The 25,709-nt window shown below is 37.8% G+C and overlaps 1 protein-coding gene across 4 annotated transcripts in view; it reads right to left on the bottom strand.

Annotated features, from left to right (window-relative positions):
* Positions 1–25,709, bottom strand: part of dscamb (Down syndrome cell adhesion molecule b) — a 124,741-nt gene that overhangs the window by 85,144 nt on the left and 13,888 nt on the right. For all 4 annotated transcript variants that reach the window (XM_074678857.1, XM_074678859.1, XM_074678858.1 and 1 more), the window contains exons 2-3: positions 18,906–19,223; positions 18,505–18,651 (exon numbers count right to left, since the gene is read on the bottom strand). In XM_074678857.1, coding sequence (XP_074534958.1) covers positions 18,505–18,651; positions 18,906–19,223 — 465 coding nt within the window. The remainder of the gene's footprint in view (positions 1–18,504; positions 18,652–18,905; positions 19,224–25,709) is intronic.

Raw genomic sequence — 25,709 nt, 5'->3', positions numbered from 1 at the left:
TCTCACTGATGCCAGATGAAAGGATTTACAATGTAAGTGTAAAGTTGTACATTTTCTTTTAACATAGCCATAAAGGATGCATAGTGTTAAACAAATCTTTTAAATACAAAAACAGTAGAACTAGCAAAACCACTTCATTTTCACTTCAAAACCACGAGTTTTTGTTTTAATTTCATCATTTTTAATTTTAAACACACTTAAGTAACAAAATAAGCCATAAGCCCAATGATTAAAATAAAAATATTGATGCAAAAAAGCTGAGACTTTAAATTTTAAGTCTTAGTATGAAGGACAGATAGTTACAAAGTTAGGTCAAAATATTGGGAATGTAGAAACTTGAAAAAAAGAAAAAAGAAAAAAGAAAGAAAATGTGATTAAAATTAGAAATTTATTCTCAGCAAAACTTGAAAAATGTTTTTTAATATAAAGGACATAAATACATTAGGTGTGTATTATTTCTCCATTTGCAGTTTTTACATTATTTATTAATGCATTTCAGACTAATTCTTCTAATTATCTAATCTAAATAGATGATTTTTAATTTAACAATCTTCACCTTTAGATTGTTACCAATAGCCTTTCAACATTTTGATATTTTATAATTTTTATTTTACTGTATTAATCATTAGAGTACCATCATTCTCTCTGGTTTAATTTTGTAGTATTTTCTAATTAATTCTTATTAATGTATTTTATTTGTTTGTTTGTTTACTGTATTGAGTTTGAAGATTTTATACACTTCCAGTGTTTCTTCAGTTGATTTTACCATTTTGTTATAATCCTTTTTCTTACATTTCATATGGATTGAGAGGTGGGATTGGGGGCTAAGGGGGATTGTTTTTTAATGTTTATGCTGATGTGTTGCATTACAGTTGTATTAAAGGCGTCTTACAGATAAGGTCTGACTGATTGATGATAGCAACAAATAAATTTGTGAATGTGCGTCCAGTGGTCATGTGAAATACCTTTTTTTAAAAAAATCTTTTTACTTCATACAACAAACATATTCTTCTAAGGTCATTGTCACCTTCTTTACCGCAGCAGTCTACACAGCAGTTCTGACTACACGGCACAACATCAGCCCACAGACACAGAATCAATTAGAAGGTGTAATCTCTGCACATCTATTAGCCATGAGGCCTGGGTACAAATGCCGTGAAGGGAGAGAGGAGGAGAAAATAAGACATAATTATTAGCTGACAGAGCTACACAAGAGGCTTGATCACCTTCCTACACAAACTTAGAGTCCCTGGGCTTTTACCATCAGATGAAACACACATCTCTTTTTGTGTTTACCAACTGTGGACAAATGAAGACCAAGCAGCAGACTTGCTCTTGTTGCAACGCCTGTTGCCATACTGTGTTTGAGGAGTTGTACCGGCAAAAGATTTTTCAGTCGTCTATCTAATGCCTCCGTCCTCCTTCTGCATGGCTGCTGATTACAGTCTGTGTACTGTCTGGCTGTGCAACACTGACTTAATGTTGTTTTGCTTGAGCAGAGCTATTGCTGCGACCCAGATGTCCATATATTATAATCTAATCTAAGATGATTCTGGCTCTTCATTGGCTAATCCACCACCACTCTTCCTAATCTGACATCTAATAGGCAACATCTGGACAAAACAACATGGGAACAAGGGCAGAGACAATCTGATTGAACAATAATCTTGTCTGTACAGTAACTTAGGAAGTCTAAAATTTATAGTTGTGCTTGCCAATAAACAACATGAATACATGTTATTTTTTCTTGGGGATAAAGGTAAAGTCATGTGCAGTGATGGTCTGACATAAGTTTTCTGATCTGATGGTTTTAAGGAAAATCAATGTGTTGTTTTAATTAAATTCAACATCAAGCTGAACAAATTATTTCTTTAGGTTTGGAATTTTGGTTGTAAATACTAAATATTGAAATTGTGAATAAATAATTAAAAGACCTTCCCATGTGTACCTTCTTTTTAGCCAGACAGTGGGTGTCTCACTGCATTCACACCTCCACATAAAAAGAAATGAATAAATCCAGAGTCTATTTCTGCTGGTGTCAACACCTTCCTTTGAGTGCATAATGGATCAAATCATCAATAATCAATCGAATGTGTCACCTGTGAGAAGCAGGTTCCTTTAGTCTACTCTTTTTTCCTTCTGTCCACTCTTAAAGTGTGATGCACCCCTGAGTAGGAGCTCTGTCTTTTCCAGACTGCAGGAGACCTTCTCACAGAGCATAGCAACAGACCTGTCTTTTCTGTAAAAATAGGATTGGCTTCTGTGATGCCCAACCTGACGCCACAGATACAACACACACTTCACTTCATTTATTATGCGCCCGAGCCCCTCAATGCCCGGCTTTACAAGTGGTGTCTTCCCCTCATCACATTGCTAAATCTCTTCATAGCTCCCGTTTTCGACCTCTTGCTCAGGCTCGAAGCCATTTACCTCCCAACCCCATCAATATTTTAAGCTCTCTGGAAACTTCCCTTGTATTGCACATTTCTATTGTTTCCTCTGGATAATGAAATGTTAATGTTATCTGGGCATGAGAGACATGCCGTTGACAACCAGCTGCTGTGTCGCACAAATCAAGAAAACTAAGGCCATTTGCATGGGCGGATCCTCTTATGAAAAAAAAAATCATGACTTTATAGCTCCTTTGATTTCAGCATTCTTTTATCAGATGCATAAACAACAGTGTTTTCCCTATATCTTTAATCTCGCAGTCATAGAGCTAGAGTTTTTGTTACAAAACTATTTAAACTATGACAACTTCAATGCATCGTAACCTGGCCTACAAAATCTGCAGAAACTGTTCATGAACTGATGTAAACAAAAAATTAAAGGTTCTGTGAGGACTATCTGTTTGGCGTTGATTGCAGTGACACCTGTGGTAGAAATCACTCTAACTGTTCTCCAAACCACCTACTACACCAGCAGTGCCTAAAATTCAGTGCGTAGTATGGAGTATCTGATTACTTGCAAAATCTGCAGTATGCCAAAAGTTTCAACGTCTGGGAAAATTTCTCAGTAAGCAATGGACCAGTCTACTTGGCACACTGTTTCCCACAGTGCACAGTGCTAACACTGTTTGTGTATGTGGCACTCAGGTTTAGGTGAATTACTGCTATGAACTGGAATGAGTCGGGATTATAACTGCAATACAACAGCACTAACATTAGACGGCAAATGAGCCAGAAATGAAGCGATGCGAAAGAAACACTGATGATCTTGAAAAGAGGTGTTCACTCCTACAGTCAGCTGTAAAAATAAAAAGTCAATACATTTTGGATTTCTTTTTAATAAACAATATGACTTTTGGTGTAAGATAACAATTTTAACCTGAAATATCTCCCTGATCTTTTTTTTATTAAAATACATCTTAAACCATTGAAAACAGTAAAAGGACCAAAAAACTAAAACTGAAACTATACAATTACTCAGAAGCAATCCTCTCAAATTCAATAACCATTTTCTTCCCTTGCTTAATTTTATTCAAAAAAAAAAGTCCTTTATTTAACTTATCGGTTACTGTTTTGTTCCTGTATTTTCAACACTGATTTATGTTAAATTATCTAATTGAAAAACTGGTTGCATATTAATAACTAAAATGAATAGCTAAGCCCATGGTTAGTTTTGAACATAATAAAGGCAAAAATAAAAAAACATCAGCTGTACTTTTGCTATCAGAAACTGAAAACCAGAGTATTATACTACAAAACAGACCCAACAGAACAGTCATACTACATAATATACGCATTATTTCTGCTCAAGACAACTTTTTGTAGTTACGTCCTTATTTGTGGTTATACAACGCTTGTTGGTTGTATCAAGCAAACTTTGTAAACTCAATTTGTAGAGTAGTTTAGCATACAGACAGTGAACAGACTATCTGTTCAGCATTACTCACAGCCAGAGCTCTAAAACATGCCCATAATAATCATTATGTCCTATGTCCCATTATGTTCTATGTGCATACATCCCAACATGATTTGTGTTGCCCCAAGAAAATCTGATCTGACCATGGATACTGAGAAATAGCATTTTGAAATAACACATTTTGGTGCCAACAATCTTGTTTTAAATTGAGGATTATGAACAGGAAAAGACATAAAAGTGAGACTAGTTTAAGACTACTTATCCTCACAAGGTTGTTAAAGAAAAAAATCCATCCATATGTGTTTGTGTGTGGATTTTTAAACATCAAGAATTCTTTAAATCTTCGTATGAAGTACACAAAGATGCAAAAACATAATAATGGAAGCGTATATTTCAGTCTGCATTTCATTGTTCTTTTACAGGCTATGGGCAGTCTTGTGTCGAGCAAAGCTCTGTGCATTGCACCATATATCCTGACCAAACCAGATCTCAGTGGTATTTAAAGCGAGCTTTCAGCAGCTCTTACCATCCATTGACACATTCAGAGAGGTATTTCATGCAGGCGCCAGGGCAGAGGAGGCTGAGCAAACAAACCACACCAAGACGTGAGGGGAGAAAAGGACAGATGTATTGAAAGCTGTTGAGTGATGTGTTTTTTTCTTTATTGCTGCGCGTACTGTTGACTGGCAGGGAAGGAAAGATAACCAGCACATAGAAGAAGAGAGAGAAAGAGAAAAAAATAACCCTTCTTATGGGTTTGAGTAAGAAGAGGCCAGACTCCATATGAGGTACACAAAGTAAAGCCATTACAATAACTCATACTGCTTCTCACCCTCTTAATTAGAATCAACCACACGTTAGTCATTCTCTGATAAAATAAAACGAGGCTGATCTCTGATTTTAAAATAGCTTAGATGCTGATGTTATTTTAAGACTGAACAAATTTTACCAACATGCTCTCATTAATAGTTTCTCAACACATCTATTTGTGCATGATTTTAAAGTACTCAGATTATGGGTTATCCTAGCTTATGCAAAGGACCCTGTGCACCAAACACTTATCAGTTTCATTTCTTTGTCCTCCCAATGATATTCATGCCAAATCCCACAGCGCCGTATCTTTGCTCACAGCTGGCAAGTGTAACTAAAGGATTATGCAAGCAGCTTCTACAAGCAAATAGATTTCTCCCCACTTCAGAGAAAACTGCTAGTTATGCAGCGCCTATCTGTCCGCCAGGCATGCACAAAAACATGTCTCCCGTTTTCATTTTTTCACTTGTTTTAGCAGTGCAATTCAGAGGCAGATGTGGAGGGAAGAGGAGAATGAGAAACAGGAGCATAAACAAAACAAGCACAGAACCAGAAGGCTGCATAAACCTTCCCTTTAGTCTTTGTATGGGCACAGCCGACCTGAAACAATCCTCTGATTGTTCAGTGTCCTCACCTCTGCATGCAGGTTATGTGTGTTTGACTTTATGGAGAGAATAGATGAACATCTGGACTTGATCTGAAGAACAAGCATATGTTTACACAATCAAATACTCAATTGTGCCTCTAGACAAGTGCTTTTCAGGAAGGTAAAGCACAAACCATATGTCTCTAAGTTTCCTCCTAAACATAGCCCTGATCTAGTCTGTCCTATGATGGTCAGTTCCCATTCTTTCCACGGTCTACCTGTCGTCCCTGAGGGAGATGAGTGTATTAATTAGCATTGATCTGGAGTAAGAAAACACAGAGTAGATTGGGACAGGTCCAAGGCTATCACACACACACACACACACACACACACACACACACACACACACACACACACACACACACACACACACACACACACACACACACACACACACACACACACATAGAGGAGCTTACTTAAAATACAGCACAGAATATATCTACGTTTTACATCTAAAACAGCAAACTGACAGGTGAAGGAGTAAAGAAAATGTGAAACAGAACGATTCCCACCTGTTAGGGTCCCCTAAGGTTTTAAAGCCACGCATTATTATTAGGACAAAAAAAATTAAAGTAGCAAGTGATATCCAAAGTTAGGTTTAAGTTAATACGCTGAATTTGAAAGAAGCATTATCGTTAAATTGACAGCTGATGCACAACACAAAACGCACAAAACGGTCAAAAGCTTAAAACTCTTGAAATCAGTTGTGTCCATTCACCAGCCAGTCTATCTCCTCCTCCTACTCCTGTCTTCAAAATATCCCCCACATTAACTGTGTCATATTGCTGATCAAGGCCCCTCTCACTTGGATACTTTGAACCATTTTTCTTTCAATGACCGGGAAGTCACTATGTAAATGTAACTAAATCAGCAGACCTAATCACAGGCCCAAAATGCATTTCATCTCTTCCCGCTGAGCAGGCAAGGCCTCCATGAGCCATTAGGTTCCAAACAGCTGTGAATGCCTTGTTATATGCACAGCAGCGCATCACTGGAATTAGAGAGGGAGCTGGTAATGTCTAATTGAGATAAGAAAGGGTCCACCTGATGTCCTAAGGTGAGCAGGAAACACAGATTAATATAATTCTGGTCCCTTTTTTTCCTGTTGGTGTAGCCAGAAGGTTTCATGTGAGATCACATCTTTCTCACAGATTGTGTGCTTGGGATTAAATCCCATTGTTAAGAAATAAAACATTTAAGGCACATCATTTTCATGGATCTGATGTGATACATTTGTGACTTCTGAAATGAATAAATGCAGCTGAATATTAAACATATCCTGAATTCTGGTCCATTTAGACCAGAAAATAGTTTCTAGAGATTCAGCAAATCTTGCACCACTAAAACCTGCTAAGAACATCCGAACATCTAAACAAAAGTCACGTCTGCAACATCAGAGAGTCCACTGCATGATCAAGATGTGCTACTCAGATTGAAAACACTACATTCTATAAGTTTCCCCCTTAGTTCTCAGTGTTTTGTGAAAGGGAGTTTTTTTGTTTGTAGCTACAAAGCAGCAGAGTCTGTTTCCCTCAGTGTTAGATTACAAATACACACACGGCCCACTGCTAATATGGTAAACCCAATGACAGTCTTACTATGTTTTAAAAGAAAGAATAATTAAACACTGAAAAGCTCAAAAATACATGCTTGATTTTATTTCAAATAAATTATTATTTAAAATATTGAGGCATATTTAGGACTGTGTTGAACACTTCTTTCAGATTACTATTATCCTTCTAACAGCAATGTTCTTTTAAGCATTTGGCCAAACTGTTAACAACCCTTATAACAGCTGAGAAATGATGAGCCACAACATAGAAATTTACATGCAAAAAATGGATCACAATGCTGCCTTTGCTTGTTTATTGAAGAACAAGTAACTAAATTACAAACATTCTTACTTTTGAATTCGCAATCAATATTGCCATTTGTGAGAAAAGCATCATTACAATGGTCAAATAGAAGCCACTCTGGTTATTTTGGCATAGCAGAGTGTTTTTGATTTTTGCTATTTCCATACACTGTTTTAACCCTAAACATTGTGATACTAAAAGGTAAAAGTGATGAAACATTGGAGCGATTGAGATTTTTAAACCTGCACTGTTCAGTGAAAACAAAAGAATATGAAAGTATAGACTTCCTTTTTTGTTTCGAAAGGCTTCTATAGATGTAAAACACCTCTCGGCATGGCTTGTTGATGATCATTGGTGCTATCTAAGAAAAGTCAGAGAAGAGTCTCATCTGTACCACGATGCTGTTGTAAAATAAAAATATGAAGAAGGAGCAAAAGGAGAGAAAGGGAGAGAAATAGAGAGTTAGGCTGGGAAGAACAGACAACAATTACACTTGCCCTAGGAGGCTGAGGGGAACCTGACCACGTTGCTATGGAAACTCAAGTACAGCAGAAAGTAACAGCAAAATCAATTCAGAATGAGCTTATCTCTTCCTCTTTCTCTCCCTCTCTCTCGTTTCTAATTTCACAAGGGCTACAAAGCATGTTTCCACTCTAAATCCCAGTTTAACTATTGCTGGGCTGATGCAGCACTAATCACAGCAAACACACTGTTTTTCCCTTTCATCGCGCCTAAATGACAAATGTGGGTTATAGTAACCAGAAAAATACATCTTCAAACACGCACACCTCTGAAATTGCATGAACGAAAGATGCGAGCTAAGGCTCAACACAAATCACCCTCTGTCTCAAGCGGTCTGCTTCATTCTTGTTCTTTCTTTCTTTCCCTCCCCTCTCGCTCCCATGGAGGGGCAACAGCAGCTGTGCGCAGGTGATAAGCGTGTGCAGCAATGGCTGCTCGCCACTGATTGGCTAGCTCAACTCCTACGCTGATGTAAAGATTGCAGGCTGCGTCTGTCAAAAGGCCACTCTGCTCTTGGCTGTCACCACGTGACGTCAGTGCTGCAAATGACAGTGACACTGGCCACACTCTCAGCACAGAACAGGGGTTCTGGTACATCCTTTTGCTTTTATTTTTTCTGAAAGAGGAATCTGTCATGTTAAATAACAAAATCAAACAAAATATACAAAATATTTTTTTTTTGTCACCATCAATCATTTTAATAACAAACATATATTTACCACAACATTGCCCTGGCTGCTTTTGAACACTTCTGATCATTTTTTAGACGGTCAGGTGACGACAGGAACTGGCTGCCTGTCTCCAGATCCAGCCCTCTTATTTTCACCACAGCCACTTAGCAGCAGCCTGCAGGGAGTTTGGGTTTTGTTTTGATCTTAGTTGTTGGCTGTGGAATGGCAAGGTGAGGTCAAAGACAGACTGGAAGTATACTCAGTGTGTGTGTGTGTGTGTGTGTGTGTGTGTGTGTGTGTGTGTGTGTGTGTGTGTGTGTGTGTGTGTGTGTGTGTGTATGTGTGTGTGTGTGTGTGTGTGTGTGTGTGTGTGTGTGTTCTCAAGGCTCGAGCTAAAGAGGAGGCAAGAGGAGAGAAAACAAGCCTTGAAGAAAAATAATGATGGTTGATGCCTCATACATCAAGAAAAAAGGAGAAGGAGTCACCTTGCATTGATGTCGACTGCTCATTTGTTACTGTGGGAGTCAATCTGGGGAAGAATTTGACTCAACTGACAGAAAAAGACTAAAGCTGTTATAACACAGCAGCAGTGTACTGTAGTTTTGTGTTTGCTTAATACCTCATGTGGGTCATTGAATCATGACATGTTATATTCACAAACTGAATACATTTGAAAAACGTATAATTATTTGATCCAGCCTCATGGCTTTGATTAAACTAGTAAGTCCTGTCATGGCATCACATCTTGTGCTTTTTGTTAGCTGTAGCTGTTGCTGAGACTGATGGCAAGAAGCAGATCCACTTACGGCTGGTTTGTAATATCATATTATGTCATGTTGCTTTCGTTGCATTTGATACTTGAATCCAATGATAATATCACCAAATAGCAAGCAAATAGCATGTTTTGAATGTAAAAACACATTGTGCTATGCTATGGATTTCAAAATGTGATTTATATCCATCTCAGAGGCAATGCTAACCAGCATCACTCTATACCAGGGGTCTGCAACCTTTACTTTCATAGGAGCCATTTTACCTTAGCTCACCTGGATCAAAGTCATTCAGAAGTCACAAAATCTACTTTATCTTTGCAATAAAGACAAAAAAAAAGTGTGTAAAATTCTAAACAAAGTAAAAAAATATAGTGAATATTTATCTAAAGGAAAAGTTTTTTGTGTTTATACAATTGTAAATGTGACAAATATTACAAAACAAAAGACAATTATTTATGACATGACATTTATGGAATTTAAATAAGTTGTAAATTATTTTAGAAATTTAAGAAATTTCTGAAAAATGTCCAATAAAATGATATTTTTAAAAAATGTGCAAAAATTCCCAAAGTTTTGAAATTACAAAAAAATGCCCAAATTTTATAAATTTGCAAAAAGAACTTCAAAAATTGTCATGTCCAAAATTTGAAAAATTAAGAAAAAAAGCTTAAAAAATAAAAATAAAAATTTCAGAAAACAGAATTTAAATAATTTGCAAAATTTGCAGATACTCCCAAAAATAAAATTTGCAAAAATATCAAAAGTTGCAACATCTTCAAAAAATGTTGAACATTTTTTCTAAATATGAAAAATTAAAAAAAAAAAAAGAAATTCAAAAGTTAAAAGAATTAAAAGCTTTATTTACAGATGTGATGCATCTTTAATCCATCAAAATGTTAATGTTTGATTTTATTAAGAGTCAATGTTTTTTATCATTAATACTCTCTGCCAGAAAAAACAAAATTCTCAATTTCAATAATATTATCAAAGCTATAGGAGCCACTGCAAAGGAGTCAAAGAGCCGCATGAGGCTCCAGAGCCACACATTACAGACCCTTGCTCTATTCTATACAAATATTTATATCAAACACTAGCCAGCTGTTGTTTAAGATTTGATATGCTGTCATTTTGATGTAAATATGTTACTATTCAGGATAGCTTTTACACTGCTCTATAGCGGGGGAACTAACAAACTGCCTGCAGTGTCTGCAGCCATTACTTGTTTGTAGTTTTCCCTGACAGATGGATTAATCCATATAGAGCTAACATTAAGCATTGCATAAAGGCATAGCAGAAAATTAAAACAACATTACTGATGTTATTCCTGATGATGCATTTAGAATACATAGATTTTGATTTATGAGGAAATTGGAGTACATCCAAAGTTTTTTGTTTTTTTTTTCAAATGAAAGGTGTGGGGTTCAATTCCAGGTTCAACTGTCCTGAAGCATCCTTGAGCTGGACGCTATACACCAAACTCCCCCCAGTGGCTATGCCTTGGGTGTATGACCATGTGTAGATGTTGTAGTTTAGTTTTGCAAAGCTCAGTACTTAAAAAATGATGCTACCATTACAACATGAAGAAATACATTTTCCGTTATAAGACATAAAAACATCTGAGACATCTCTTTCTTGTATACTTCCATATGTTTGTTTTAAATTAAAATACTCACTAAGCTTCTTCTGATTGGCATCTTTCAGGTAAAAAAAGAAGAATCGTGTCAACTCAGACCTACAGATGCCCAGCAGGAACAGTCACAGAGGCTGTATGCGAGAGTTTAAAGAGGCTAAATGTGATTTACAGTGTTTTCTCCAGATTTACCACCACAGAGAGCCGAATACAACTTTGTATTAATCCTCTGTTAGATGGAAGACAAGCAAAGAGGGGTGCAAATCCCTTTTAGGTCAGTAGAATGATTTCAGTTATTAAAGGGCTTTCTGAAATCTAATCAGTCGTTTAAGACTGACGTATTATCGGGTGTAATTAAGGACACCAGTTTGTCTCCAGTTCCCCCTGACGCTTCATTCTGGAGCATATGGAAAGGTTTCTCCATGGACCACGCCACCTGCCACCAACACACACAGGAACAAACTGTAACAGAGGGAGTTTGCACCTACACAGCCACAGTCACCCAGCAGACCACATCCAGGAGAGTTTATGAACAGAAATTAATTGCTTGTTACGGCTGTAATTAGCTCACACCATGCTTATTACTAATCTGTGTCTTGGCCTAGAGCCAGGCGAGTTCTGGCCTTGCTCCAGACCATTTTCAACACAGCGATGTCCTACAGTGATCCATACGCTCAAGCATGATAGATCAGCTTCCCCCACTTTGTATTATTTCAGCAAAAAATCCTATTTATATGTTTTGCTTTCTTTTGTGTGTCACTTTTTCCTGAATGTACAGTCATAATTATGAATGATATGCCAATGTTTAATCCATAATCAAGTTTAGTTTGACAAAAAAAAGTACCTTTTGTTTTTTTGGATTCCATTTGCACTAGTTATACTCACATACCACAAACAATAAAACAATATTTGGACATTGCTGTACTTGATTCCTGCACAATGACAGCACACTCCACCAGAACAGTGCTTATTTAATCCTCTGTTTTCAATCCAAGATGAAAAAGAACGGGCATCCCCATCACGGTAAGCCAAATTGCCTATTAAAGATGAGAGCATGTTCTGTCTCCCAGCGCGCCCAGCCATCACTACTCTAATCATTCCCTGCCTAAACAGCCTAATGGCTGCCATATTGCTACTGTTTATTAGTAAACACTGATGGAAGAGTGCCCGCTTCAACAGTTGTTGATTTTGTCTATCCGTATGGAGTATCAGCTGGGAATCGCAGCCACTGTGCCAGAACGTTGTCTGCTTAGTCTCCCATCCCTAAACAGATGCTTTATTGTTTTATGTGCATAGCGATTAGGATGTCAGTAGACAGCATAATATAATACATAAATGCTAGATTAAACAGTAAACAAATTTGATAGGTTAGAACCTCACATGATGACTCCACTGGTTTATTAGAAGAGACAATACTGGAGTAAGGAAGAATTAAAAATCAGCATTGTCAGGCACAAATTACAATTCTGTTCCTTGTTGTTTATCTGCAAGGACACTGAAAAGATGACCTTAGGTTTAAGATGCTTTTCGGAAGCTCAGTCCAAGATCGATTTCCCTCCATCCCTGTCTCAGTGACCCTTCTATCGATCCTTATCAAATATGTATCATGTCCTCAAGCCTTCACCACAGCCAAGACGGAGACTTCAAACAGCTCCAAGTGAGAGTCAAAGAGGAGCTGGATTTCTTTGTTCCTTAATAGAAACAACAGAGAGACAATATGGAACCTAAATAATGTTGAAATGTGTGCGCTTCATCATCATCTAGAAACCACATCATATTGCCTCTTGTTCAATGTAATAATGTTTTTTTTTTCAGCTAATTTTGAAGTTGTAATATTAAAGCTTTCAACATAGCTAAACCAATCCTACAGCATGCATTGCAAAATAAACTGTTCAGTTTCCAACAAAGAGACACGGTGGAACCAGTACACTCCCAACTATGTTAGCAAGAATCTCACGTCTAAAAGCGTCTTGTCTCGCCCTCTTCCAATTCCCCAAACTCCCCTTCACACAGCACTCATACTGTATGTTGCAAATGCACAAAATGCATCCTTCAGCTCATGTTCCCATAATTCTTTGTGGCAGCAGAATGATTAATGCACACAACTATTGATTTTTTTTCTTGTTTTTTTATATTTCTTCAGGAGAGCTCATTCCTGCAGCTGCAGTCACATCCTTCTTGACACACAGTGCACACTGTCACTCCCATATATAAAGGCGCTGGAAATATATATTCATATATACATATATATACTTAAAGGACCTTTACACCTACAGATTCTCACACATACAGAACAAATTATAGGCACCTCTCCCTAAGCTTTAAGGCAGCTGTGTGAGTGGACTGGGAAAAGGGGTGCAGTGAAAGACAAGGGTCAGCATTTCACTAACTGCTGATGTGTGTGGGAGGAGGGGGAGCAAAATGATAGGCTGTGTTGTTTTCAGAGGGGTTTCACTGCAGAATGGGTGGAGTGGCATGCAAAAGGAAGCTGTCCACACCATATATAAACACACAAACACCGTACACACATGTATACACACAGTGGGAAAGAGAAGAAGGGAGAAAAGAGGAGGAAAAGATCAGGTGGCCTTAAGTGACGCAGTCCCTTGTTTACCCTGTTCACCCACTCTCCCTCACACTGCTTTTAAATTTTCCTTTCTCCTGTTATTCTCAATCTCTCCTCACATCCCTGTCTTCCAATCTGACCTCTCCTCTATATTTCTTTGCATCTTCCCTCCCGAGCTCATTTCTAACACCGTGCCCTCTGTTCAAGGTTGGCCCGACTTTGGGCGTGTTGAATTTACAGCCCTGTCTCCGCCTGCCTCTCAGTGCCCTCACTGTCAATCTCGGTGAAAAATGGAGGTGGTGGCACATCACTGGCATGATAAATTCTTGCTGAGCAGTTATTCTGTAAACCAAGCCCCTACATTATCCCCTTTAAAGACATCCTTAACATTCCAGCGACTGAGCTGGTGGCTGGTTAAGTCTGTGGTTCTATTAGCAAGCAAACTGTTTAATTAGCTTCTATAAGCACTCACAAGAACCCATGAGAGACGAGTGAGCAGAATGAGAGTGTGGAAGCACTTTCATCGCTCAAATGCTAAATGTACTGCTGGGAAGCAGACGACTTGAATGGGACTGAAAAATGTAACTGGATAGTTTTTTTTACGGATGCTGTGAGTATTGGAGAGACTTATTTGCATAGCCCAAATAAAAAAAAAAACGCAATTTCCAAGCAGAAGGCGATTGAATGTGGCGCTTTGCCAGGAAGGTTATGCAATGAGATGAGAAGAGAGAAAGCTGATAGTCAAGGCCAGTGGAGGAGTATGGAAAGGGGTGGACAGCAGAGAAAAGGAAATAGAAGAAGAGAAAAACAAAAAGGAAAAGGAAAAGGAAAAGGTAAACGGGGGGCACTCTGTATCATTTCATCCTTATGAGTGTCTGTAAAAAGGTTACAAAAGTGTGTGTCCGCCTATGAGTAGGCAATAATTCACATTACTCATCAAACACATTTAAAACACATTATTAAGCTAAAACAAATGTTAGATTAGCAAATTTATTAACATAGAGTTACATTCCCATCAAAGCATCTAATGTCTAAGAACTCTGACGTGGCTTCCTCACAGCATACAGAATAATATCAATAAATCTTTGGTGATACATCTGGGGTAAAGGAAATCAAAGGTGATTTCCAGTGAGGATGGAGAAGTAAGATGGTGGCATATACAAGAAGAAGGACTGGCTTACTGAGTAATCTTCTCCACTGGCATTGCACTCAGTCTGCATCTTAACACAGAGTGTTTCCTTCATGTCTATCCTATTTTTCAGCTCTGAAAAGATGAAAGCTCTGCATTTCTGTTCCTATGAGGAAGCCTTATCTCGAGACACAAGGGGGAAACCTCTCGATGCCATCCCTCCTTTCTTCTCTGGACTCCCCTTTCTGGGGGTGTGACTAGTTTCCCACTGGAGAAGGGAACTGGATTAATATAATGCTCTAGTGTTTGCTTAGCTTAGGTGCAGGAAACAAAAAGTGGAAAGAGAATGAAATTTTTTTCAGTCATTGAGTATATGTATGTATAATTGATTTATTGATCTGGTCTATGGTGACATCTCTGTATCTCCAGTTTTGTCTGATTAAAAGTACAGTAGAGTGACTAAAACAGCTGCCTATTACCTATCTGATGATGAGCAACATTATATGTCACGTACATCTCCTATCATATTCCCTGTCAAAGTAAAAGTCCTATGTTGCCTTTTAGTTCCTTATTTCACTAAAATGAAACAAAACGTATTGTGAAATCTGAAGTTAATGGGGGGTTTTTTGCCTTTCCAAATTTCAAACAGATATAAAGTAAAAACGCTGGATTTTTATACTGAGCGTTTGGAAACTTTCCAACTGTTACATATTCATATGGTGTAGAAATCCAGAAATCTATCAGTGGCAAAACAATCCCACCTAAAAACAAAAACATTACAAAACAGTAAGAAAAAAAACCTTGAAGAGATTTTCACCAAACTTGCTGAAATAATGACAGTATCACGTAAAAATCTCTTAAATGACTATGATTTGTTGGAGTTAAATAACAAGATCTGCTCTGCCCCAGATAGATTTTTTTTTTTTTTTTTTTTTTTGGAGCTGTAAATAAAGTTACATTACTACAGAGGTACAGAGGGACAGAATGAAACTTTAAAAAAGCACAATAACCCCTCTTTTAATACAATCACTTTTAGTGGTCACTGTATGGAAATAGTGTCATAGATCTATCAATAAATTAATTTAAATTTATTGAACCCGAAATGATACCATTTAAGGTCACAAAAGCCATTTTCAGTGCTTTATAGTATTTAAAAACTCTCAACAATAATCCACCACAAGCTAGACCTTGGCAACAGTGGGAACGGGCTGAGACTTAACAACCATTTGGTGTGATATGATGGGTGAAAAAAAGGATGGAAAGAGAAAAAAAGGCATTGATAATCACAGATTTACAGGGCAAATGGCAGGATAAGTCAATGAAATATGATCAACAGAAAAAATTAAGGCAATAAAAAAAGGCAACTGAAGTCAACAGTTTTACTCGTTGACATCAAATCATATGTAACACTGAACTGACTGGTGTTATCCTGTGTGTGCAATGGAAGAGAATATTTCTGTAATGCACATTGTTAAACATACATTAAAAATACTGATAATCTCTCTGTGTTGAGGTTACGATGAGGAGATTATGCTGACTTGATATAAATGTGTTTCAGTGATAAAGGTAGGTAAACAAATCAGCAACAACTCACTATGTACACAAACAGTTGTACATGTTGATAAGCTGATGAACTGATGAGCTAATAATGTCAATATATTAAAGGAAAGTGCAAGATCTCAGTGACAACATGGTTCTGAGGCTTCTTAAATTTCTTAGTGACATGAGCGCATGCATATAAAAAGGCTGATGTCACAATACCAACACATATGCATTAAAATAAAGATCCATCATCTATAACCCTGGCAGACACACAGTGGGACAAGGCTCCACTTCACCCTTTCCTGCTTTCCTTCCATTCTTCCTGTCTTTTTTCCACCCCCTTCATCTCTCTATTAGCTCTGTCAATTGTTTATCAAAAGCAGCCAGGAGGCGATTGGAGCAGAGCGTTTGAAAGCTCGTGCTGCGAGATCCATTTTAAAATTCATGACAGGTTAATGGTATGTTAGTGGCAACATTAGGACCCACTGAGCCTGCGTCATGCTCATTCACATTGAAAACAGGCTGCTTCAAATGACTACTAAGCAGTCCTCATTCTGAGAGGTAATTCATATTGTAATTAACTTTTCAATCACAGCTGATTAATTAAGACAGGCCCTGGTCTGTAATTATGCATCTATTTTTGACCCTAATGTGGATTGCTGGATATTTCAAGATAGCAGTGGCCTTGATCATTTAAGCTAGCTTCCTCTATACATGATGTTACTGATCTTAAAAAGGTTTAGACTGGATAATCATCTATATTTGCTGGATAAAAAATAATATTACCCACAAAATTTGTTGAAATGCAATCCAGGTTATGTTGCACCTATGTAAAGAGAAATATCTCCAGCCTGATCTGTTGTTCTCCACATTCTGACGAACAATCCAAAGGTTGGGATGTGGGCTCAATTTTTGAGCTCTGAACAAAAAACTGAGATAAATAATTAACAATGTGGTATTGCTTTATTTTGTGTCAATGGGGAGCAGACTTTTCCATGATGAACGAACATGGAAAAAGAAAAGAGAGGATGGGAGACAGGAAACTGGGCACGGTCATTCTGCATCCAGTCGCCGTGATCAAGCCCTGTTGGTGTGCTCATGGCCTCTCATTCTCGCTCATGCACAATAACTTGCACATACACTCACTCTTAGAGCAAACATACCCTCTCCATAACAGTGTGAGGTGAATCCGCTCATGCATCAGAATCGACCATCAAATATTTATCTCGGAGCAGCAGTGATTTTGACAGTGTGCTCATGCTTTTGACAGCACTCGCCTGCTGCAATACTTATTGGAGTAAACACGGACAATGCAATATAGCTGTTCTTTTGAATGCTTGCAAAAGAAGTCTAAAGAACACCAAGCATACAATGTGATCTATCAAAACATCACAGAATGTTCTATGGGTTGTCGGAGAGTCTCTGTAAAGAGCTATGGTGCAAAGACAGCAAACATTTAACAGTATAATCATGATTCTTTTAAATAAAAAATGGTTTAGACACAAGTTACAGTGACAACATGTACAGATGTGTTTTTTTTTCAACTTAGTTTACAGGATTCTTCTTTTTTAGAGAGCCTTTTGATCTTCATACGGACTCTTTCTTTCATTTAAAGCTGAAGTGCTCATTGTCGTTATCTGTTGTTTACAGCCCCATTTTATCATAAGAAACCAATCAATTCTATACTCTACACGTTCCTCTGCTTCCCATGACATTTGGCCATGTCTTCAACCAGCAGCTCAAAGCGAGTAACTAGAGTAACCTCAAGTAAATAAGTCGCCGGCATGGATCAGAAGACACATCTTCATGCTTGAACAGACACATTTAAAATGCCACCAAAACACTGTCCCAGATTCTGCCCTCAGTCAAATGACATCAAGTGATCACTTACAGGTCCCTGAACGGCCCAGTATGAAGCAAAAGCAGCCAGCAGGCATTACATGGAGCAATCAAGAGATAAGCATCCCGTTTAAGATGAGTAAAAATCCAACCCGCACAATGTTCGGGTGTCTTGTGTTATCTCGCTGTGCCAGTAGATTCAAACAAGTGGGTTAACTAGGTCAATGGCGCTATGTAAACTGCTCACACCATGTCAGACCCAAAATGGAGCTGGCTAAGGTGGAGTACAGGAGGGAGCTCTGTAACGGAACGTGACATTCGTCAACGTCCTTTGGCAAGTGAGGAAGTGAAGGTGATGCAAAGCAGTAGAGCTTCAGTAATGGCAGACTACAACATGAAGAGGTAAGAAGATGACTCAGAGTAAAACAGAACATAGTGTCCAAAGGGCAGGGAACATCAGGAGCAGCGAGGGGGCTGCAATAAACAGCCACGAAAAGCAACACCCTTCGTCCTTTTTTTACTTAAAGGCTTCATTCACTCCAGATCAACTTCTACATAGACCTGAGCACTGAAATCTCTGTATGCTATTCAGTCACACAGTGATAATAAACTAGAAAGCACAAAAAGAATTCGAGTATTTTTTTTTGTCTTACCTGAGCTGAGTGAAACTGTGTCTTTCTCCCATGATACAACAGTAACGTAGGCCTCCACAGAAGCAGGAATAATGCACTTGAAGACGGCTACACTGCCTCTCATAGCCTTTTGATCTGCCACTCTGACTGTGTAGGGTTCCCGGGAAACTGTACAAAAATTCAAACACATAAAACATGACTAGCTTCAAGAAAAAATAGAGAATTCCATTGCTATTCTGTTACACAGCTGTCTACACATGTCACTTTATCTTTTAATTTCACTTTGACCTTAATACAAACCAAAGCTGCTATTCACATATAAGCCAGGAGTAAGGCACGAGCCTCATCAAAATACTACTTCTAACAGAATCAGTATTATAATAAGTAGGTCTGCAACACAAAGCTCTCCTCTCTGAACTCACCAGCTTTGATGTGGACATCCTGACTCCTAATCTTGCCAGAGAGGTTCTCGGCAGTGCAGTAGTAGGTGTTATCGTGGATCAGCTTGCTGAAACTGGATGGCAGGAAGTTGAAGATTTGGAGGGTTCCATTTGGGTGGACGTGGCGGATGCTGGGGACATTGTAGATCTCCTCGCCAGTCGCCAGATACCAGCGCAGCGAGGCAGATGGTGCACCCCCAGCGGGACAGGGCACCGAGGTCCCTGTGGTGCTGGCAAATACTACCTCTTGCAGAGATGCATTGACAAAATATAAGCTGTAATGTGGCTCCTCACTGAAAACTGAGAGAGAAAACAGAATTTTTTCCTGTAAGCACACCATATTGTATTTGCACGTTATAAAAAAAATTTCATACATTCATGTCTTTGTTTTAAGTGTTTTTATTAGTCCCAAATATTTGTTCAAGAAATAAGTTCAGAAGTCCCTCAAATAAACCCCTTTATAGAAACCTGCTCACAAAACCTAAAGCTGATTAAATATTTTCAACATAGAATATGTCTTGCTCTTGTTTATTTTAGGGTTTCAAGATTTAATAATGTTAATCAAACATTTAAAAAGTATTTAAAAAAAAAAGAAATCCATCTAAAGCAGATTGTTGTAAGTAGTACAAATGATGATCTGTAGTTTTAATTTCATCAATGTATTCCCACCCTGGGCCTCAAGAACATTAAATTAACATAAACTACTATCAATTATGAAATAAGGTCAGCGGCCTTGATCATGTTTGGTCTTTAACTCAAACCATTATCACAGCAAAGAGAATGACATTAAATGCAGTGTGTGCAGAAGGCTTCTCCTGAGGAGGGGATCATAAATGTCACTGTTCGACCAATTAGCTCCACACTAATCAACAGCTGTTTGATTCAACAAAGATGAAGCCAGCACGTCTGGAATCTTAGGTTTTGTGTTAGAGGTAGAAAACAGGATTTGTGTGTGCGTGCGTGTGTGTGTGTGTGTGTGTATATGAATCTTGCTTGCCATCTCAGCCTGGTGACAAGCCCAGAGGCTCTGCACTAAGTGGCTTACAGTGGCACTGGCAGCTGGCTGAGACCCTCCCTGGGGAAAAAACATTTTAGCACTTCATAAATTCCTAACAAGGTTTCAAATTGCAGACGTTTCCTTTCTTTTCTACGCTCCAGCAGCTTTCATCCAGCAATGAGAGACTCCAATGATCTGCATCTATACCAGCGCGCATCCACACATTTGTAGTAACAAAATTAATATTATCAATCTTAAATTATTAGTCCATTGAAGATCAACACTAGTTGGTTCTATAAAAATAATTTGTTTACATATGGAAGAAACTTCCACAATCTCTGAGGTGCAATCAACTGCAGATGCTCTGTTTAGCTTAAAAGAAAAATAAATAAATAAAAAACAGCACATGCTAGTTAAACTGACATCCTGCGATGCATGCTATTGGATGTGGGGGAATGCATAAAACAAGTCATGCATGATAAGACATATCCTAACAGCCAGTAAAGCAGAAAACACCTGTGTAGACAGCCCATGCTGTGTAGTGTTGTGAACACTAAAGGAGAAACATGTAACCCCTATAATGCAAATTTTGAAAGGGTAGCTTTAAAAATAGCTTTGCTTAAAAAAAAAATGTGTTTAGCTACATGAATAAGAAGTAACAGTATATTACAGTACAGTATCATCAAAGTTTTCATCTTCACAGTTGAAGTTTAACCTTTGACAATTAAAAAACCTTTCATTTAAATGAGCATTTTAATTTCTTTAATTTTCCTTTTTTTAAATTCAGTGTGGTTATATGAGTTAAGTTAATCGCATAGACCATAAAATTATAAAAACGTACAGTGAGAAAACCAAAGCAGCATCAAGCCAGGCTACGTATTCTCTGCAGAAACACTGCACTAGCATACCACCAAATAAAGCTAAAAGCCTCCAGAGGTGTTCGTTACACTGATTATCACCTGTACAGACCCAAAGCGTCTCAATCGGCTGTTAAGATCTTCAAAGGGAGTCAACGAGACAAATATACTACCAAAGTGAAAAAAAGGTGATTCAAATGCGCCGCTGAAGTACCGTTTGTGGACACACGTAGGCACATTTATGAGCCGAAGCTACCAAAACAGGGCAACTGAACGCACCAAAGGTGATAGCAGAGAAACCGCTATGCTAACTGGAAAGCAGGAGAGATCATAGCCGTTTGGATGGCCAGACAGTGCACAAACCGAGAAGACTACTCACAGTAACGTCTGAGACTGGATGAAAACAGTATCCTCGAACTTTTTGGGTTTATCAGCTTTTACATACACCTGCAGCCTGCGACGTTCACCAACCGACGTCCATTACAGCACTGAACGCAGAAGTCTGTCACCAACTTTCTCCAATACTCAGGAGAGATATCGGATTAACAGAAGAGCCGAACGAAAGTTTGTCTATGAAGTAAGTGTTTGGCTGTTACTGTTGTTTATTGCATAATGACATAATTCACACTTTTTATTTACGCGGAGTAAACTGCTATGGGGGAGACTCAACTGAAACGATCATCTCAGACGTAAGTCCGAGCAATCTTGGGCATTATAGACCTAGCTAATCAGATGTAGCTGTAAAATGTGCTTTGTTGAATATTGAAGTTATATTTAAATTTTAAAACACCAAAATCACATCTAAAAATACCACCAATTAAAATATAGCAAGCACTATGGTTAATTCATGAATCATATATATATATATATTTTTTTTTAAATATGTGGATATGAAAGTGGGGGAAAAGAAAACACCTTTCAGCTAGCATTACCTCAGTGTAAAATTAGCAATGGCTAAATCGCCTGACATGTGCTCCAATTTTAGGTAGTGTTCAGCTCCTTCCTGGTAGTGTCCTCAAACTGTGAAAACAGCGACATCTCTGGCATAAAAAAACACAAATATGATGCATCAGATCTGTTTGCATGCATTTTCTCGAAACTAGCTGTGTGAACAGCTTTCAATTGATAAAACAAAACCTGTGATTAGACATCTATTGTGTACAATATTAAAATATAACATAATGAGACTACTTTCCAGCTGCTTTTATGCTAGGCCTTAGTTTGGCTGAAGTGTTAACTTCGAATAAGACATACAGTCTAAAATAAAAAATATTTAATGCTTACCATAAAGGAACATAAACAACCTCCACAACTTATAGATAATCAATTATCTATAAGTTGCTTAACAGCTGGTAGAACTATTTAAGTGAGACTCAATAGGCTTTAAGAAGGGTTATGCCTACAGTAGTGACTAGTTGAAGCTCTGAACAAAAAACACAGATTATCACTATCACGTTGTCCTAAAGGAGCCAACTCTCATTTAGTAAGTTGTAAGAAATCTGAAATTTGAAATATAAGACAATACTTTTCAAGATTGAAATAATTTGATGGTTTCCTCAATAATTATCTTTAATTATGATATATCTATTCAACATATTGTCTCCAAAATAGCCTTTAGAGCAGCTTTTAAGAAAAGTATATATTGGAACAGTCTGCTTGCTGAATCCTAACTCTTTTTTTTTTTTTACACGCTTAATATATGTGACTCAGATTGTCTGTCTGTCTGTATGCTGGTTTCACCTGCAAGTGCCAACAATGCCCACTCCTGACTCACTGCTGCAGACAGCTATTTGTTACTCCTGTCTGTGAATCGAACAAGGAAATATCTAAAGATGGGCCTCTCATTCAGCACATTTCTGTTTAAGTGTTAAGATTTAATAATAAAGGTCCGGAAATCATACTGAGAACAGATTTTAAAATTAAATTTTAAATGATTTACTTGTTAATTAAAAACCTTCATGGTAATGGTCAGTTGTAGCACCTTGTGTGCATTTTACATTTCATCTGAAACAGGACGTCTAAACTTATATCTGAGACAGTGTATCTTCTCAAAATAGAAAAACTTCTCAAAACTAAAAGTTTAAGCCAATATGAATGCTTTAAGAATACAGTGAAATAAGGTTTTGGGTTTTCATGTCAAAGACCATGATGTTGACAATGCATAAAAGTTGTATAAAACTCTAAATTTGTCTTTTTTTAGCTTACTCAGGAGTGTCATATTCCATATTGTGCACAAGATTCCACTGGTATAAAAGTGGGCATAATAGATTGAGAGAAGTGAATGACTGTTTTTCAAAAATTGATTCGCTTAAATGTAGAAAACTAAATAGCATTGGCTTTATTAAAAAGCATCAGACAAAACTGGAATGCATTAACATTCTTGGCATACAGTATTTGGGTACTTTGTTTATTAATACTTGAGAATCATAGCCTAACAACTGTAAATGGCTGGAGAGAAGGTGATCAAAGAAGTATGGGGTTGCTGTGAAAGCTTCCATTCTGTGCAAGCATTGGAGAAATTGGATTAGGATTTATGTCATGGCTGTTTCGATATTCATCTATTTCACATATTAAAAGTATTTGAGAGAAACTCAATTTGAACAAGCTAAGTGATAGCCAGATTGATTTAATTAAAATAAAAAGAACAGCTCTGCTGGATGGATGCATATCACTGTGCTCTCAGTTTTTCTAATTGACTGAGCTCAGGAGCCAGATCACAAATGGTCCAGTGACGCAGGTACATCACCCTCCTAGACCTCACAAAGAGCACAGAGTCATGCCCCAACAAACGGCCTCAGGGCCCAACCACTTACTACATTGCCCGGGAGGAAATCAGTAATTGGCATAATTTTTCATGAGCTCAACCGTAAAGGTGAAATAAATGACACTGTTCAATAATGCATTATATGCATCCATAATTGACTATGTTTTTTCTTTCCAACGGGATACCTTAAGAGAGACGGGAGTAAGGAGTAAAATGTTAGATTTCAACCTCTTTTCAGGGCCAACAGATGGGCAAGAACCGTCTATAACCAGTACAAGTATTTTCCTTATAAAGCTGAATAGTGACAACACTTTAGTGTGAATATTTTAAACCTAGACCTCATTAGCATATTTGTTAAAAGAGGAGCCTAGCTTGTATTCTCCTAGCAGTTTCTCACCAAAGGGGCCAAGCGTTCTAACATTTATTGTTTCCAGTCCAAAATAAAACATCCTTTTAAGATCATTCGTTAGTCAATACTAGAATGTCTTCAAAATTTAGTAGTTCTGGCCTGATAAGGCTCTACACTAGACTCTAACAAATCCCAAAAGGATTGTCTAGCAACAAATTGGCAGGTGTTTTAATATTTTTGTCAGTAAGTATCTATTTGCCATCTACTCCTTGGCTAGCTAGTTTACAGTGGGTTGTTATCCTAAAAAGAGCTTGAAGCTAATGAGAGCAATAAAGGAAAAACACAACTAGGGCTGCAGCTATCGAATATTTTAGTATTCGAGTATTTTACTGAAAATCCCATCGATTAAGCGAGTAATCGGATAAAATACATTTTTGTTTAGTTAAAGAGCAGTTATTTTTCGAATGAAAATGTTTCTCTTTAAGAAATAGAATTTTTTAATACAGCATGTCAATAAGAGCACTTGCTTTGGTAGCTCCAAAAGTTGTAAACACACTTTGACACATTTTTTGTGCTTTGTACATCTCATCAAATGCTGCGGACCCAAATGGCACCCGTTTCATAGAATGACGCATTAGTCTCCAAACTCCAGAAAAGAAGCCAGATTTGTTGCTAGTTGCTATTTTGTATAAGGTGTAGCTTGAGGGGTCCGAAAACTCTCTTAATATGGCCTCAGCTCTATTTGAAATACCACTCTTTGATCTTTTTTAAAATTAAACGATTCCTCAAGAAGGAGAAAATTACTCAAGTATTTTTTGTAATCGAGTATCTCGAATCATTCGAGGAATCGTTTCAGCACTAAACACATCAGTAAGTTACGAGACACTAACTGGTTGTAAGGTGGGACCACAGGGTCAAGGGGTCATATTTTCACAACAAGTAACTTTTCTAATTCACACCCATAAATGAAAATATTAGAGCTCAGGTGGGTGATGATAACTTAAAATATGAATAATCATATGATAATATATAAAACTAAGTAGTTTAATTGACTGTTACCTCATCGTGAAAAAATACTAGTGGTATAGTATTTTGCTTGAAATGCCTCACTCTCATTATTAGAGCAGCATTTATCAGAGGTTATTTTCAGTGTTGACACTGTGATGAATCAGCATTAAAGATGTGATTTGTAAAGATGCTACTGGTTTAATTCCACAGAGTAACTACAGTTTGACAAATAACTCGTATGGTTCAGTACCATTGCAGGGCTGTGATCTTTTACACAATAGAGCTGATCAGTTGACAGGGTTTAACCAACCATGACAGTGTGCTTTCAGAGCTGCTGGGGCGCTTCATTTAAGTAAATGTGCAATCAATGCCAATGAAGAAAACAGCAGGTAATGATGAATTCACTAACTCACTGTTTGCTGAATTGGAGGAACTAGAGGTTGCCCAATGATCACAGTTTAGATTTTGCAACCCAATTTTAGAAAAGACTTGGCACCAGAACGCCTGAGCTATGACAGGTGGTCTCATTCCAACATTTGGTAACCAGTGACACCCTAATAACTGAAGCTTTGTGCTGATATATTCTTTCTTGCTGATACTGTCTTTTCCATGAACACTCTCCGCTAACATGTTAGGAAAAGAAGACAAGAGGAGAAAAGAGAGAATCACACAGACAGTGGGATTGATTCAGCTTCCCATATTTCAGAGGGCACTTGTGTTGCATCTGTTAAGCAAGCAAAGCCATTGTCTGGGTTGTCATCGCCATCGCGGTGGGGGACTCAGCACTGCATGGTATCATGGCACCGGGTGC

This window comes from Halichoeres trimaculatus, unplaced genomic scaffold (assembly GCF_033239565.1).
Source record: "Halichoeres trimaculatus isolate MK-OKI-2021-1 unplaced genomic scaffold, fHalTri1.1 fHalTri1_scaffold_9, whole genome shotgun sequence".
In the NCBI taxonomy this organism is placed as follows: Eukaryota; Metazoa; Chordata; class Actinopteri; order Labriformes; family Labridae; genus Halichoeres; species Halichoeres trimaculatus.
The sequence above is the reverse complement of the archived record's forward strand: the minus strand, read 5'-3'. Positions and strand labels throughout refer to the sequence as shown.